This window comes from Lynx rufus, unplaced genomic scaffold (assembly GCF_022079265.1).
Source record: "Lynx rufus isolate CCGP_SWC_20201006 ecotype Redwood Valley unplaced genomic scaffold, mLynRuf1.p SCAF_10, whole genome shotgun sequence".
NCBI classification, from domain to species: Eukaryota; Metazoa; Chordata; class Mammalia; order Carnivora; family Felidae; genus Lynx; species Lynx rufus.
Window position 1 is genome coordinate 85,208,160 of NW_025814824.1, and position 13,650 is coordinate 85,221,809.

A 13,650-nucleotide genomic window follows, 5' to 3' on the forward strand; every position below is an offset into this window, starting at 1 on the left:
TGAGCTGGGTGTCGGCCCTCCAGAGAAGCAAAAGCGCTGTCTTTCACTGAGGTCGGCTTGCTCAGACTTGTCTTGGTTTCTGTGTGCTTGTGTACTAGTTTTGGTTGCATTTGCCTACCCTCCCCCTTACACAGGTGAGCTCCAGGACCTCTGTGTCTCGCAAGCAGAGGAACGCAGTGAAAACACGGGGCCTTGCCTGAGTGTAGACACCCTTTTAAAACCAGTGGAACCACATGATCCTCTTAAGAGATACTGAAAAAGCATTTGACAAAATACAGCATCCTTTCTTGAGAAAAACCCTCAAGAAAGTAGGGATAAAAGGATCATAAAGGCCATCTACGAAAGACCCACCACTAATATTATCCTCAGTGGGAAAAAACTGAGAGCTCTCCCCCTAAGGTCAGGAACATGACAAGGATGTCTCCCTCTCACCACTTATTCAACATAGTGTCGGAAGTCTTAGCCTCAGCAATCAGACGACACAAAGAAATAAAAGGCATCCAAATTGGCAAGGAGGAAGTCAAACTTTCACCCTTCGCAGACGACAGGATACTCTATGTGGAAAACCCAGACTCCACCAAAAAACTGCTAGAACTGATACATGAATTCAGCAAAGTTGCAGAGTATGAAATCAGTGTACAGAAATCAGTTGCATATCTATACACCAATAATGAAGCAGCAGAAAGGGAAATCAAGGAATTGATCCCATGTACAATTGCACCAAAACCCATAAAATACCTAGGAATAAACCTAACCAAAGAAGTAAAAAATCTATACACTAAAAACTATAGAAAGCTTATGAAAGAAATTGAAGAAGACACACAAAAAAATGGAAAAACATTCCATGCTCATGGCTTGGAAGAATAAATATTGTTAAAATGTCGATATTACCCAAGGCAATCTACATATTCAATGCAATACCTATCAAAATAACACCAGCATTCTTCACAGAGCTAGAACAAGCAATCCTAAAATAAATATGGAACCAGAAAAGACCCTGAATAGCTACAGCAATCCTGAAAAAGAAAACCAAAACTGGAGGCATCACAATTCCAAACCTCAAGCTGTATTACAAAGCTATAATCATCAAGACAGTATGGTACTGGCACAAGAACAGACACATAGATCAATGGAACAGAATAGAGAACCCAAAAATTGACCCACAATCATATGGCCAACTAATCTTTGACAAAGCAGGAAAGAATATCCAATGGAAAAAAGACAGTCTCTTTAGCAAATGGTGTTGGGAAAACTGGACAGCGACATGCAGACGAATGAACCTGGACCACTTTCTTACACCATACACAAAAATAAACTCAAAATAGATGACAGACCTAAACATAAGACAGGAAGCTGTCAAAATTCTAGAGGAGAAAGCAGGCAACAACCTCTTTGACCTTGGCCACAGCAACTTCTTACTTGACATGTCTCCAGAGACAAGGGAAACAAAAGCAAAAGTGAACTATTGGGACCTTACTAAGATAAAAAAGCTTATGCACAGTGAAGGAAACAATCAGCAAAACTAAAAGGCAACCGACAGAATGAGAGAAGATATATGCAAATGACATATGAGATAAAGGGTTAGTATCCCAAAATCTATAAAGAACTTATCAAACTCAACACCCAAAAAACAAATAATCCAGTGAAGAAATGGGCAAAAGACATGAATAGGCACTTTTCCCAAGAAGACCTCCAGATGGCTAACAGACACATGAAAAAATGTTCAGCATCACTCAGCATCAGGGAAATACAAATCAAAACCACAATGAGATACCACCTCACACCTGTCAGAATGGCTAACATTAACAACTCAGGCAACAACAGATGTTGGCGAGGATGTGGAGAAAGAGGAACCTTTTTGCACTGCTGGTGGGAATGCAAACTGGTGTGGCTACTCTGGAAAACAGTATGGAGGTTCCTTAAAAATTAAAAATAGAACTACCCTACGACCCAGCAATTGCACTACTAGGTATTTATCCAAAAGATACAGGTGTGCTGTTTCGAAGGAACACATGTGCCCCAGTGTTTATAGCAGCACTATCGACAATAGCCAAAATATGGAAAGAGCCCAAATGTGCATTGACAGATGATGGGATAAAGAATATGTGGTTTAAGGGCGCCTGGGTGGCGCAGTCGGTTAAGCGTCCGACTTCAGCCAGGTCACAATCTCGCGGTCCGTGAGTTCGAGCCCCGCGTCAGGCTCTGGGCTGATGGGTCAGAGCCTGGAGCCTGTTTCCGATTCTGTGTCTCCCTCTCTCTCTGCCCCTCCCCCGTTCATGCTCTGTCTCTCTCTGTCCCAAAAATAAATAAACGTTGAAAAAAAAAATTTAAAAAAGAATATGTGGTTTATATATACAATGGAATATTACTCAACGGTCAGAAAAGAAGGAAATATTGCCATTTACAACAGCGTGGATGGAACTAGAGTGTACTATGCTAAGCAAAATAAGTCATTCAGAGAAAGACAAATATCATATGACTTCACTCATATGTGAAATGTAAGATATAAGACAGATGGATGTGAGGGAAGGGAAGGAAAAATAATTTAAAACAGAGAGGGAGACAAACCATAAGAGACTCTTAAATACAGAGAGCAAACTGAGGGTTGCTGGCAGAGTGTTGGGTGGGGGGGAAGACCTAAAGGGGTGAGGGGCATTAAGGAGAAGACTTGTTGGGATGAGCCCTGGGTATTACATATAAGTGATGAATCACTAAATTCTATTCCTGAAATCACTATATGTTAACTAACTTGGATTTAAATTAAAACAAAAATAAATAATAAAAAAATAAATAAAACCATTAGAGTCAATAGCTTAGACTTAAGTCTTACAAGATAAGGAAGGCGTTTCAGCATTAAAATTAAAATCACCATTTTCTTCCATACTTCCAGCACCAAAGCAAAACCCTCCAAACCTACATGCTTCCAGAAGTGTTCACAAGCGTTACCTTTTCTGCGGCATTTGGTACTGAGCTGAAGCAGTGTGTTCCCAGCCTCCTTTCACTATGGTGATACTGGTGGGTCTCTGAAGTGGCCCCGAGTGGGTCTTTCTGTTTGGATGATGTTCTTCTGGTATATTCCAGGTATGCCCCCATGTGGCTTGTCAAAGGCAGGGCCCATAGGTGTCCTGGTTTTGACCTAGCAGGTTGCCTGTCCTTCCCTGGGCGGTGAAGGGTGACTGCTTCCTGAGGGTTGAGGTGGAGACGCAGGAGTGCACAGTTGGGCTGGTGACCTGGGAGGTCCCCCCATCTTGGTTTACTGAGTTGACGTTGTTAAGTTTACCTCACTTCTCTGAGCCTCATTTTCTCACGTGTCATCTGTGGAGCAAACAGTACGTATGTCATTGGGTTGTTGGGAGACTTCAATAAGAAGTGCACGTGACTTGCTTAGACCCTTGCCAGGCAGACAGGAAGTCCTCTGCAAGGGTTCCAGCCCCACTGCCTGTCCTGAAACCAGGAGGATTTCTTACATTTGAGTTCACGGTTCTGTTACAGCACCCATGCCCCATAGGCCAGCTGTGGGGAGCCAGTCACACCGCACAGTGGCTGTTCGGGCTTCCCGTGTACACATTTTTTCCGTAACTGGGGCACAGTGGTCCAGAGTGTGACCTCTGAACTTGGGCCAGAGAAGGATTCAGAGGCCTGGGCCGAGAGACAGAGGCTGAGTCCGGATCCTGGTCAGGCAGCTTCCTCTAAGGTCTTGTGGTTGGTTCTGCAGGGCTGGGACTGTCACTCACAGGGGACCCCCAGGGTAACTCTAGGCGGATTCGAGCAGCAGAGGAGGCCAGAATCCTCTGTGCACGCAGCTTTGGACATTGTTACACTCTTGGGAACCCACTGAGGAGGTGACTGGCATTGAGGTCATGTTGCACCTGGAGGAACATCCCTGATGGTGGGGGTTTCCCTAAAAGGAATCGTCCATTCCCATAGTGTCTCCCATGATACATTTCCCAGCTCTCTGATTCTTTTAAAGTTAAAGTTCACTTTTCTTTCAACAAAAGGATACATAGGTAAAAAAAAAAAAAAAAAAAAAAAATCAAAGAGTACCGAAAGGCTCAGAAGAACAGGCAACAGCCCCCAGCCTGTCTGTTCCTTTTTTACTCCCCAGAGGCACTTTCAACCCTTAGATTTCTTCACTTCCGGTACTTTATCTCCACCTTTCTAAAAAGTTTGAATGAACTACTTATTTCTTAATTTACCTATCCTACACATTCAGTTCTCTTAAAATCTCCCCCAGCAGGCAGCCTCACAATTTTTGGTAACTTGGTGGTCAGTGTTTACGTATTATGACAAGGCAGACTCTGGGTACCGCTCAGTCAGGTAATGTACTATGGGTAGTTTTTCTTTCTCATGCATCCTTCTCATTTTCTTGGAATTAGTTATTGACTTGTTTCTTTCATTTTGCTTAACTGTCTAGGTGCCTATTTCTTTTATATTCTAATTTTTAAATTTTCTTTTTAATGTTTTCCCAGCTATCATTTTTATTTTATTTTGCTGTGTTGTGTTTTGTTATTTTATTTCCAGTATAGTTAACATACAGTGTTCTGGTAGTTTCAGGTGTATAATGACATTCAGCACTAACATACATCGTGACACAGCATTCCTTAAGCCCTGTGACCTATTCCCCCATCCCCCCTACCAACCTCCCCTCTGGTAACCATCAGTTTCTTCTCTGTAGTTAAGAGTTTGTTTCTTGGTTTGCTTCTCTCTCTCTTTTTTTTCCACCTTGCTCACTTGTTTTGTTTCTTAATTTCACATATGAGTGAAATCATACAGTATTTGTCTTTCTCTGTGTCCTTTTGAATTAGTATTTTTGTATTTTGGGGGTGTGATTACTGGATCATAGGGTAGTTTTCTTTTTAAGGAACCTCCATACTAATTGCCTATTGATTTTTACATACATATTAAAAAATTTTTTTAATTTTTAAATTAATAAATTATGTTTTCAAACAGCTTTATGCCTGTGTTTTTACTTTTCTAAGTGCTCCAGTACATCTGTCACACACCCATCCATATTTCTTCCCAGGGTTTAAGTACAGTTCCAGAAACTGTCCTAGCCACTCTTCCTCCAGATGTCCCACCATGGCTTTCTCTCCTTTTCCTCACATCTAGGCCTGGGCACCCCTGTCGTCACCGTCCCATGTAGGATCTGTTTCCTGGGGTTCATGGTTTCCTCTTCATTGATTTCATCCCCAGTTTTGCTGATGCATTCTCCAGTAGGTTCCTAAGAGAGGGCTGCTGGAAGATTAAATCCTTGTATGTCTGCAAATGTCTTTATTCTGCCCTCACATTTAATTGGTTTGAGTGGAGAATTCAAGAATTCCCCAGAATCTTAAAGACATTTTTTTCCCTTGTCTTATTTAGCACTCGGTGTTGCTGTCGAGAAGTCTGATGTGTTCTGATTCCCATTCCTTTTTATGTGACATGGTACTTCTCTCTGGAAGTTTGAAAGATGGTTTATTTCTCCCAGATTTGGTGGGATTCTCTCGTTTTGCTTTGGGGTGGGACTTTTTCATTCACTGTGCTGGAACACTCACGTCCTCCTTAGTATGGACACTCACCTTCTCTTCCATTTTTTGTTTCTCTTTCTGGAGATTTCATCATTTGGATGTTGTCCTGATCCCTCAGCCTTCTTTGTTTGACTTTCCTATAGCTTATCTCATCTCAGTATTCTGCTTTCTGGAAGTGATCCTCAATTTTCTCTTCCAGTATTTTTTTTTAATTTTTAATTTTAGCTATAACTTTTTTATTTCTAGGTTCTCTATATTATTCTTAAATTGATCCTTTAAAATGGTTTTCACAATATTCCATTCTTTGGTGGTTGCAATATATTTATTAATCCCTTTGAAGATATGAATTATAGATTTGGCTGCCTGTTTCTTAATTTTAATTGTTTCCTCATACTGCTTATACTGTCTCTGCTACCCTCAAATGCCCGTTGTTCTTTTTTTCTTTTTTTTTTTTTAAGAAAGGATTCAATTTTGTTCCTTTTTTTTTAATGTTTATTTTTGAGAGAGAGAGAGAGACGGAGAGCAATTGAGAGAAGGGCAGAGAGAGACACACAATCTGAAGCAGGCTCCAGGCTCTAAACTGTCAGCACAGAGCCTGACAACACAGGGCTCTAACTTATGAAACCCGAGATCATGACCTGAGGCAAAGTCAGATGCTTAACCTACTGAGCCACCCAGGTGCCCCTAAATGTCTGTTTTTCTAATTTGGACACTGTCTTTCATATTTGGGACTTACCTTCAGCACCTGGTGATCCTTTGCTGTCAGTTTATGTTTAAGAGTGGGGCACTAGTTAGTGGGGGTGGAGTGCCAGGGTGGGGGTGGGGCCTGTGGGCTGGTGGGTGGTGCACAGGGTGATGTAGCAGGGAAGTAGCTTTTGTAGCAGGAGACCCCGAGAGTCTATGCGTGCTGGTCTATTCTCTGGCACTCTTTAGTATCTCCAGAAACGAATCCTTTGGTATCCAGTGCTTAGGGGATACACACAGCTGCTGAGACACCAGAACCAGGAAGGAGGATAAGCGTGGTGGTGGCAGGGGAGGGGGGCCCACCATTCAGTATGCACAGTTTTCAGTCTGGAGTCTACATCCTCCTTATGTTCTGGAGTCCTGAGCCTTACTGGTTCCATTTATGCAGAAAATACATCTGAAATGGGGATGGGGATCTGGGAGTATGACTGCTGTGTTTATAGACCTTGTTCCAATCTTCCTGTTTCACCCTCATCCCCAGTGGTATCTGGTGGCTCTGGGACGGTGTCCCGGGGTGCAAGTCATTAGACCCTCCACTCTGCTAAATCCCAGCCTTTCACTTTACACATCTCTTTGCACAGACGGTTGTTGACATCTCTCTTGCATCGTGCTCTTCTCCTGCTCTGTATTTTAGTGGGTTCATGCCTTCTCCACGTGGTTGTCATTTGAGAAGAACATCGGCAGAGAAGGGAAACATCCCCATGTGTTCGGTCCGTCACTGCCCACCTACTCCTCTCCACAGGCAGCTCCTATACCCAGGGAAATGCTGGAAAGACAGGGAGGGCATGAAAGGGTGAGTGTGTATAGGAGAGAAGAATGTGTATATGTGAGTGTGTAATTAAAGAGCGTGTATGAGAGAGAGAGAGAGTGTGTGTGTGTGTGTGTGTGTGCGCGTGTGTGGCACGTGTGAAGCCCTGTAATAAATACTCTGAGCAATGCACTCAGCAGCAGCAACTCCAGTGATTTGGGGAACAGGGCAGGGTAAAAACAAGATAAGCGAAACAATAAGGGACCTCATTGTTGAAATGGGTATGTGGCCTCACAGAGTGGGGATTTTGAAGGGGATATACTCAGCTCAAGGGATTACATCCTGGAAACTTCATTTAAAATTTTTTGATTACCTTACTCGGGTAGCTAGCAAGGTGTGTGGCTTTTCACATTTCGACCCTGACTGAGTGGCAGGTTCGTTCATTCCTTCAACAAGCTTTGATTGAGCCCATATGTATCAGGCACTGTGCACAGTGCAGGGGATGGATGGCAATTGCTATTTTCCTTGTGAAGCTTGTAGTCCAGGGGCAGGATAGTAGGGGGCAGGTAAACATTAAGTGCACATGTACATAATTTGTGTTTGAAGGCCAAATCTAGTCCCAGAGATGGGGAAGGAATCCCAGAGGACCAGCTGAACCCCAGTGTGGCAGTTTAGGACTTTTTGAATCTTGATGTAGCACGATGTCACTTTAAAGGTGTGGTTCGATGTCAGACCAGCTGTCCTCGTTTTCGGTTTAGACGTGTTAGTGCTGGCTCTCTGGGTGCCCCCTGCTGAGCACTGAGGCAGACGCTTTGCATGTACGGTCATCTCTAACCACGGAGTCCCCAGGAGGAGGGGGTTTGCTTAAGCCATCCAGTGTCAGGTTCAGGTCTGCCTCTTAATTTCATGGGCTGCGCTGCACCTAGATCACCTCTTCCTGCAGCCCTCAGCCCACCTCCCCATGGCCTCTCCCATCCCGAGAGTCAGAGGCTGGCCACTGAGTTCTCACGGTCAGAGTTGAAACGTGAATTTCTGCAGGGGGGCCTGCGCAGCCTCCCGCCTCACACGTAACTTATCGTGTACCTCGTTAGCTCATCTAATTTGGGACACAAGCATTAAGGTTCATAAACACCTTTGTGTGACTGGATTAGAAAGAAGCTTCTGGGTACATCTTATTTTTACAGGGAAGGCGAGGCTGGGAATGCCCGGCCTTGTTACCCCAGGGCCACTTTCTCAGTGCTTCTGATGAGCTGGGACCCGGGACCTTCTTGCTCCTTGTTCTAGTCCACCCTCCGTGTGGGTCCGGGCTCTGGGCACCTCTGTGTTCTGCCCAGACACACACACACACACACACACACACACACACGTGCACACACACATGTGCATACACACACATATGTGCTTGCACTCTCTCTGTCTCCCTCTCTCTCTCTCTCTCTCTCTCTCTCTCTCACCACCCTCCTCACCTCCCCTTGGTTGGGGTTGGAGGGCATTACACATTTTTACTTCATTGCAAATGAGTTGTGGCCTCAGGGCAAAGCCAGGCCTTTGGTTGTGCATTTTTAATGCCTTTCCAGTGCAGGTTGGAGGGCTATACCGCCTGGGCCTCCCAGGTAAGGGGCAATCCCGCTGCGCACCTGTTCTCTTTACACGCTTGTACCGGCCTCTTTATCACAGTGAGGTGTCTTTCCCACCCAGAAAAAGGAAAATTCAGGCAGTGGGGTGAGCAGAGGGGGAACCATCCTTTTCAAGTCCTGGAAACAATAGCCTTGATTTAGGGTATACCCGCCCTCCAGTGGAATTACTAAATATCCAGGAGAGCCCTTCTGAACTCCATTCCCTTTCTGGTGGGAGGTTAAAGACAGCTCTGTTTTCTGAGGTCCCAGCCTGGGATTCCACAACCTTCTAGTGTTCTGCAGACTATTTTTTTAATGTATCAAAAATAAGGCATTTATTATTGAGAAACCACGGTTTGTGTAAGTTCCCTTATTTCTTTGTTCCTCTAGCATCTTTTATTTTCACATCTTCATGGTTCTGAAATTGGGATGCATCTTAAAATAGATCCATACAGTTTGATATTTGATTTCCTTTTTTCCTAAAGGGTTATTCTTTCCATCCCTGAGTGATTCCCAAGTGACTACATCCTAGAATTGAGGAAGTACCAGAAAAGTACAGTTTGGGAAATAAAAATCTTTCAAAACTTAATGTGCTGACTTCTCCAATCCTTTCTTGGTCCATTGCAACAAAGGTTGCTCTTTTCTCGTTAGAACCACTCCATTCTCATGGAATCCACAGGAGAAAACAAACAAAAGAGATGCTTGGTGGTGGAGAGTTAGGGCCCCTGCCTTATAGCTCATGTTTTCCAAGAAACTTTATGTAAGACCATTGTGGGGGAAAGTGCTGATGAGGCCTATGCTGTTCCAGGTCGTCTCTTTCTGTGGGGGTGACATAGTTGGAGCAAACGGTTCCTGAAATTATCCCCATACCATTCCTCCCCCACATTTCAGGTCAAACATATTTGCACATGTAGCATAAGGGTCTTTCTTTTTCTCGTGTTGCACTTGCTAATTTACGATTGTTCAGTTTGGGGGGGGGGAAGGCATTTTTCTTTTGCCAGTTGGCCTTTGGGCCTCTCTGAGGCAGCCTCCGAGAATGTAGCTGTAGGGGGCCCTGGGGATGCCCCCCACGCCCCCGCCCTGCTCATGTGACCACCAGAGGCCGTTGGCGTGCTGTGTGGAGAGTCCACGGGATGGGGCTGAGACCAGGCAGTTTTTGTGCAAAGAATGGAGGTGCTTTCAGGGATTTGTCAGATCGAGAACTGCCCCCCGATGTCTAAGTCCCAACAGGACGACCAGGGAGACAGCAGAGAACAGATCGTCTTGGAGCTCAGTCTGAAACAGGGTGCTGCCCCCCCAGCTTCCTGGATGTGCCCCCTCGGGATGCTGTCCTCTGGAGCTACCGAGTGAGACAGCAGAGCAAGCCCCGGCGGTCTGTGACTAGAACAGTCTGAAAAGAAATGGGGGGGTGGGGAGGGGAGATGCTGTCCTCATCCAACCATTCCTCTCCTGCTCTCCAATCTCATCGTCAGCAGATTGCCCCAAAGCAGGGACTTTCACGCTAAGCTCCCCGCCCCGGCCCAGTACACAAGTCCTTTAGGACTCAGATCAAGGCTGGCTTCATGCTTGAGCGCTTCTGAGAGGAACACCTCTGTAGCTCTGGACGGGGAAATGGCTTCTTAGTGAGGCCATAAACAAGGAGCTGAATCTTTTTTATTTTTCCATCATGATACAGTTTCCGACCTTGAGTACCACTCGTGGAGCCTGCATACGGAGGAGACAGAGAGGAGCGGGCTTCCCTGGTACCCCGCCCCCCAGCCCCCACTAGGGTCCCCTTGACGAAGCATCCTGGCTGGCCCCAGGGCCCTGGAGCGGGCGGTGCTCCTCTCAGGTGGCATTTCACACCCCATTGGACTTTTTTCTGCACCCTGTATGTCCCCCGAGTAAGTGGTAATGAGGAACTTAATGTGCTGACTTCTCCAATCCCTTCTTGGTCCATTGCAACAAAAGTTGCTCTTTTCTCATTAGAACCATTTTTGTCAGGGTGTCTTTAATCAATGGCTTCCCTGGGGACAATATTTTTAGAAGTTGTATTTTTCACATTCTCCCTTTTCCCCTTTTGGAAAATCTCTTCCCGGTGCCTAGTGAAATGAACTAATGAGATGCCATGAGAGTTCGGGCCAGTGTTAATTGGCGCAGGTATGGAGAAGATGCTCACACACGCCTCCTTTTCCAGCCTGCCTTACCTGTGCTCTTTTTCTCTGTCTCTTTGGTGTAGGTTGCACAGACAGCAGATGGTGTGGATGCTGACCTCTGGAAAGATGGCTTATTTAAATCCAAGGTTACCAGATACCTGTGTTTCACGAGATCATTTTCCAAAGAAAATGTAAGTCTGGTAGTGGTGTCCGTTTGCTGAGTGAGCACAAGGCATTTACGTGCCTGGCTGAAATTTCCTCTTTTTTTTTTTTTTTTTTTTTTTTTTTTTTTGCTGTTGTTGTTGTGGTTTATTTTCATTGCCATATTAATCTGTGGTTTTAGTGAACTGGGTAGAAACCAGCAGCTAGCGCTGTGTTTCATTTATTAACGGTATTATTAGCCACGTACCCAGGTGTACCGTGAACTCCATTAAAATGTGTTCTCAAAAGGGAACCAGGAAATTTCTCCCCCAGCCATCATTTGCCTACCTTTCCTGTAAGTCACAAATCACAGGGTAGTGTGGACGTGAGAGTTTGCTAGTGCAGCTGGATTTAAAGCCGGCCGATAAATGGAAGCATGGCTGGAAGGACACTCCATGATCACCTCTTCTCCCAGACACGGCCTCGTTTCCCAAATGACTTTCTCCCTGAGTCTCTGTGACGTTTGACATTTCTTTGTGTCTGCAGGTAGGTGTCTACCACATGTGTAGATGTCTTTCGGTGTGGTGTTCTTAATTCTTGGGCCCGTAAATTAGGAAATTTTAAAGCTATCCATTAAGGCTCTTCCAATAGAGTGTTTTAATGAGTGGCTTAGAAAAAAAGGGAAGTAGCTTTCGTATCTACCCAGAGCTACTCTGAGTGGGGCCTCTTAGAGGCACTGCAAATAAACCTTTTCCATCCTCAGACAGTCTCTGCGAGTATTCGCTCCTTTCCCAAGATCAGAGAGTTTCTGTGCTTATCTAAGGTCACCTGTCTTCCCTCGCCCCAAACGGGGAGCTGTCAGACTTTGATTTTCAGGGGTGACATTGTATTTTTGGCCTAGATGTCATTGTCTCTTTCTAACGCAAAAAAAAAATGGGGGGTTATTAATTTATTTTTATAAGTTTTATTGTAACAGTAACAGAAGCTCATGGTTTAAAAAGAAAAACGATTTTTTTCAAACATCCTCATTCAGAAGTGGGAAAGGGGAACAGTCGGTCTTTCTCCCCATCACATACCACACGGCCTGTGGTCCTATCCCTGGGTCCTCTGGTGTCCCTCAGTGATGTCTGGACGTAGACAGTCACATGGTTCTGTGGCTTGCACACTCTCCCACCCGCCGTCCCTGTTGTTTATTGTTAAGTCTTTGTTAGGAAAATCATTTCCTCATGTATCCAGGAGTGGGGCAGAAATCATTGCTTTAATTTTCTCCCCCTAATTACGAGAGTAACATATGCTGGTTGCAAAGGACAGAGTTCCTAATGGGGCAGGGACAGTCCCGGCACTAAACACTGGAAGTCCTTCTCGTGCATGTGGGAAGGTGGCAGCTAAGGCTGTAAGGAGTCTGAGCAGGTCCCTGGGTGCCGCCCTGCGAGACACTGGAGGCTGGGTTGCCTTTCCGGACGGACGTGGGCTCGTGCAGTTAGGGGTGCGTGGCCCCATTCCTCCTCCCTGCGTCCGTGTCCACACTCGGTACACTCTCCCGCCCCCTTTGTCCCTGAAGTTGACCTAAACCCGCTTTTGAAATGATTGATATTTTTAGCTTTTGTCACCTCCGTCCGGTCTGCCGGCTGCCACTTTCCGCAGGTCAGCTCATTCCTGCCACTTAGGGCGGGATGGACGAACTCCCCGAGGAGCTGAACAACTCACTGTGGCCTGGTCTCTTGGCTCATCACTGATCTCTGCTCAGCCTCTTCTCCTGACCGAAGAGGCTGCAGCTCCAAACCGTACCCTCAGAGGACAGCTACGATGTCTTTGATAGTTTTTGATTTCTAGGGTTATTTTGTTTGATTCTTTGTTTGTTTTTGCATTTGCCCTGAAGGCTGTGGGGTGTTGTAGTCTAGGCCAGAAGAGTTCTGGATCCCTTGGAGCTGGGGATGGTGACAAGTCAAAAAATGACAGAAGTCACCAACGCTTGTTTATTTTGGGTGTCCCGGGTAAGTGTATTTCATATTATAGAAGATGCATCGAGTTTATCAGCCTTTGTTGAACATTAAAGAGATCTTACTGAGTGCCTGCCTTGCAGGCCTCACTCCAGGAGGGCCAGGCGTTGGGGGGGGAGGGGTAGGGTGTTAGCAAAGGGCTGGGGGAGAAATCTCGCTTCCCCTCTGAAGGAGTATAGGAAATCGGTGCATTTTCTTTTCCGAGGAAGAATGACTGAGTCCGGGAGTGAGATCCAAAGGGATCCAGACGAGGGGGGGTTGGCAGGGACCCACTTGCCAGCTCAGGAGCACAGGAGGAGTGGGGTGTGTTTTAATCCCATACAGCCAGTCTGTCCTGGTTGTGCTGTCACCACCAGGACTTTGCATAGTGTCATTTTTTACAACTGTAGAGGAGGGATGTGGGATCTCAAGACTGGACAGATTCTTAATTAGGCGGCTCGAGACTCCCAATGTAGGAGTTTTGGGACACTCCTTTGGAACCTAAATTCCTTTCCCCCAATAACGCTATTAATACAGAAACCTGGCTTTGGAGTGACATTGCTTCCTGGGGAAGGATCGAGATTAATTGCACTTTTCATGCCCTGTACTTTCTGCATTACCTGTAATAATAATGTACATAGATTAGGTAGGGAGGATATTAAACAGAAGGATTTATGAACATTTGAATATTAAGTTGGTTATCTGTGGCTACCTTAAATGCAAGGTTGTCAAAAATAATTACAGTATACTAGCAAATACTGGCTACCAGAGACAATATAA

At 45.3% G+C, this 13,650-nt stretch overlaps 1 protein-coding gene across 2 annotated transcripts in view; it reads left to right on the forward strand.

Annotated features, from left to right (window-relative positions):
• MVB12B (multivesicular body subunit 12B) overlaps positions 1-13,650 on the forward strand; it is a 192,800-nt gene that overhangs the window by 52,902 nt on the left and 126,248 nt on the right. For both annotated transcript variants that reach the window (XM_047069613.1, XM_047069621.1), the window contains exon 3: positions 10,834-10,941. In XM_047069613.1, coding sequence (XP_046925569.1) covers positions 10,834-10,941 — 108 coding nt within the window. The remainder of the gene's footprint in view (positions 1-10,833; positions 10,942-13,650) is intronic.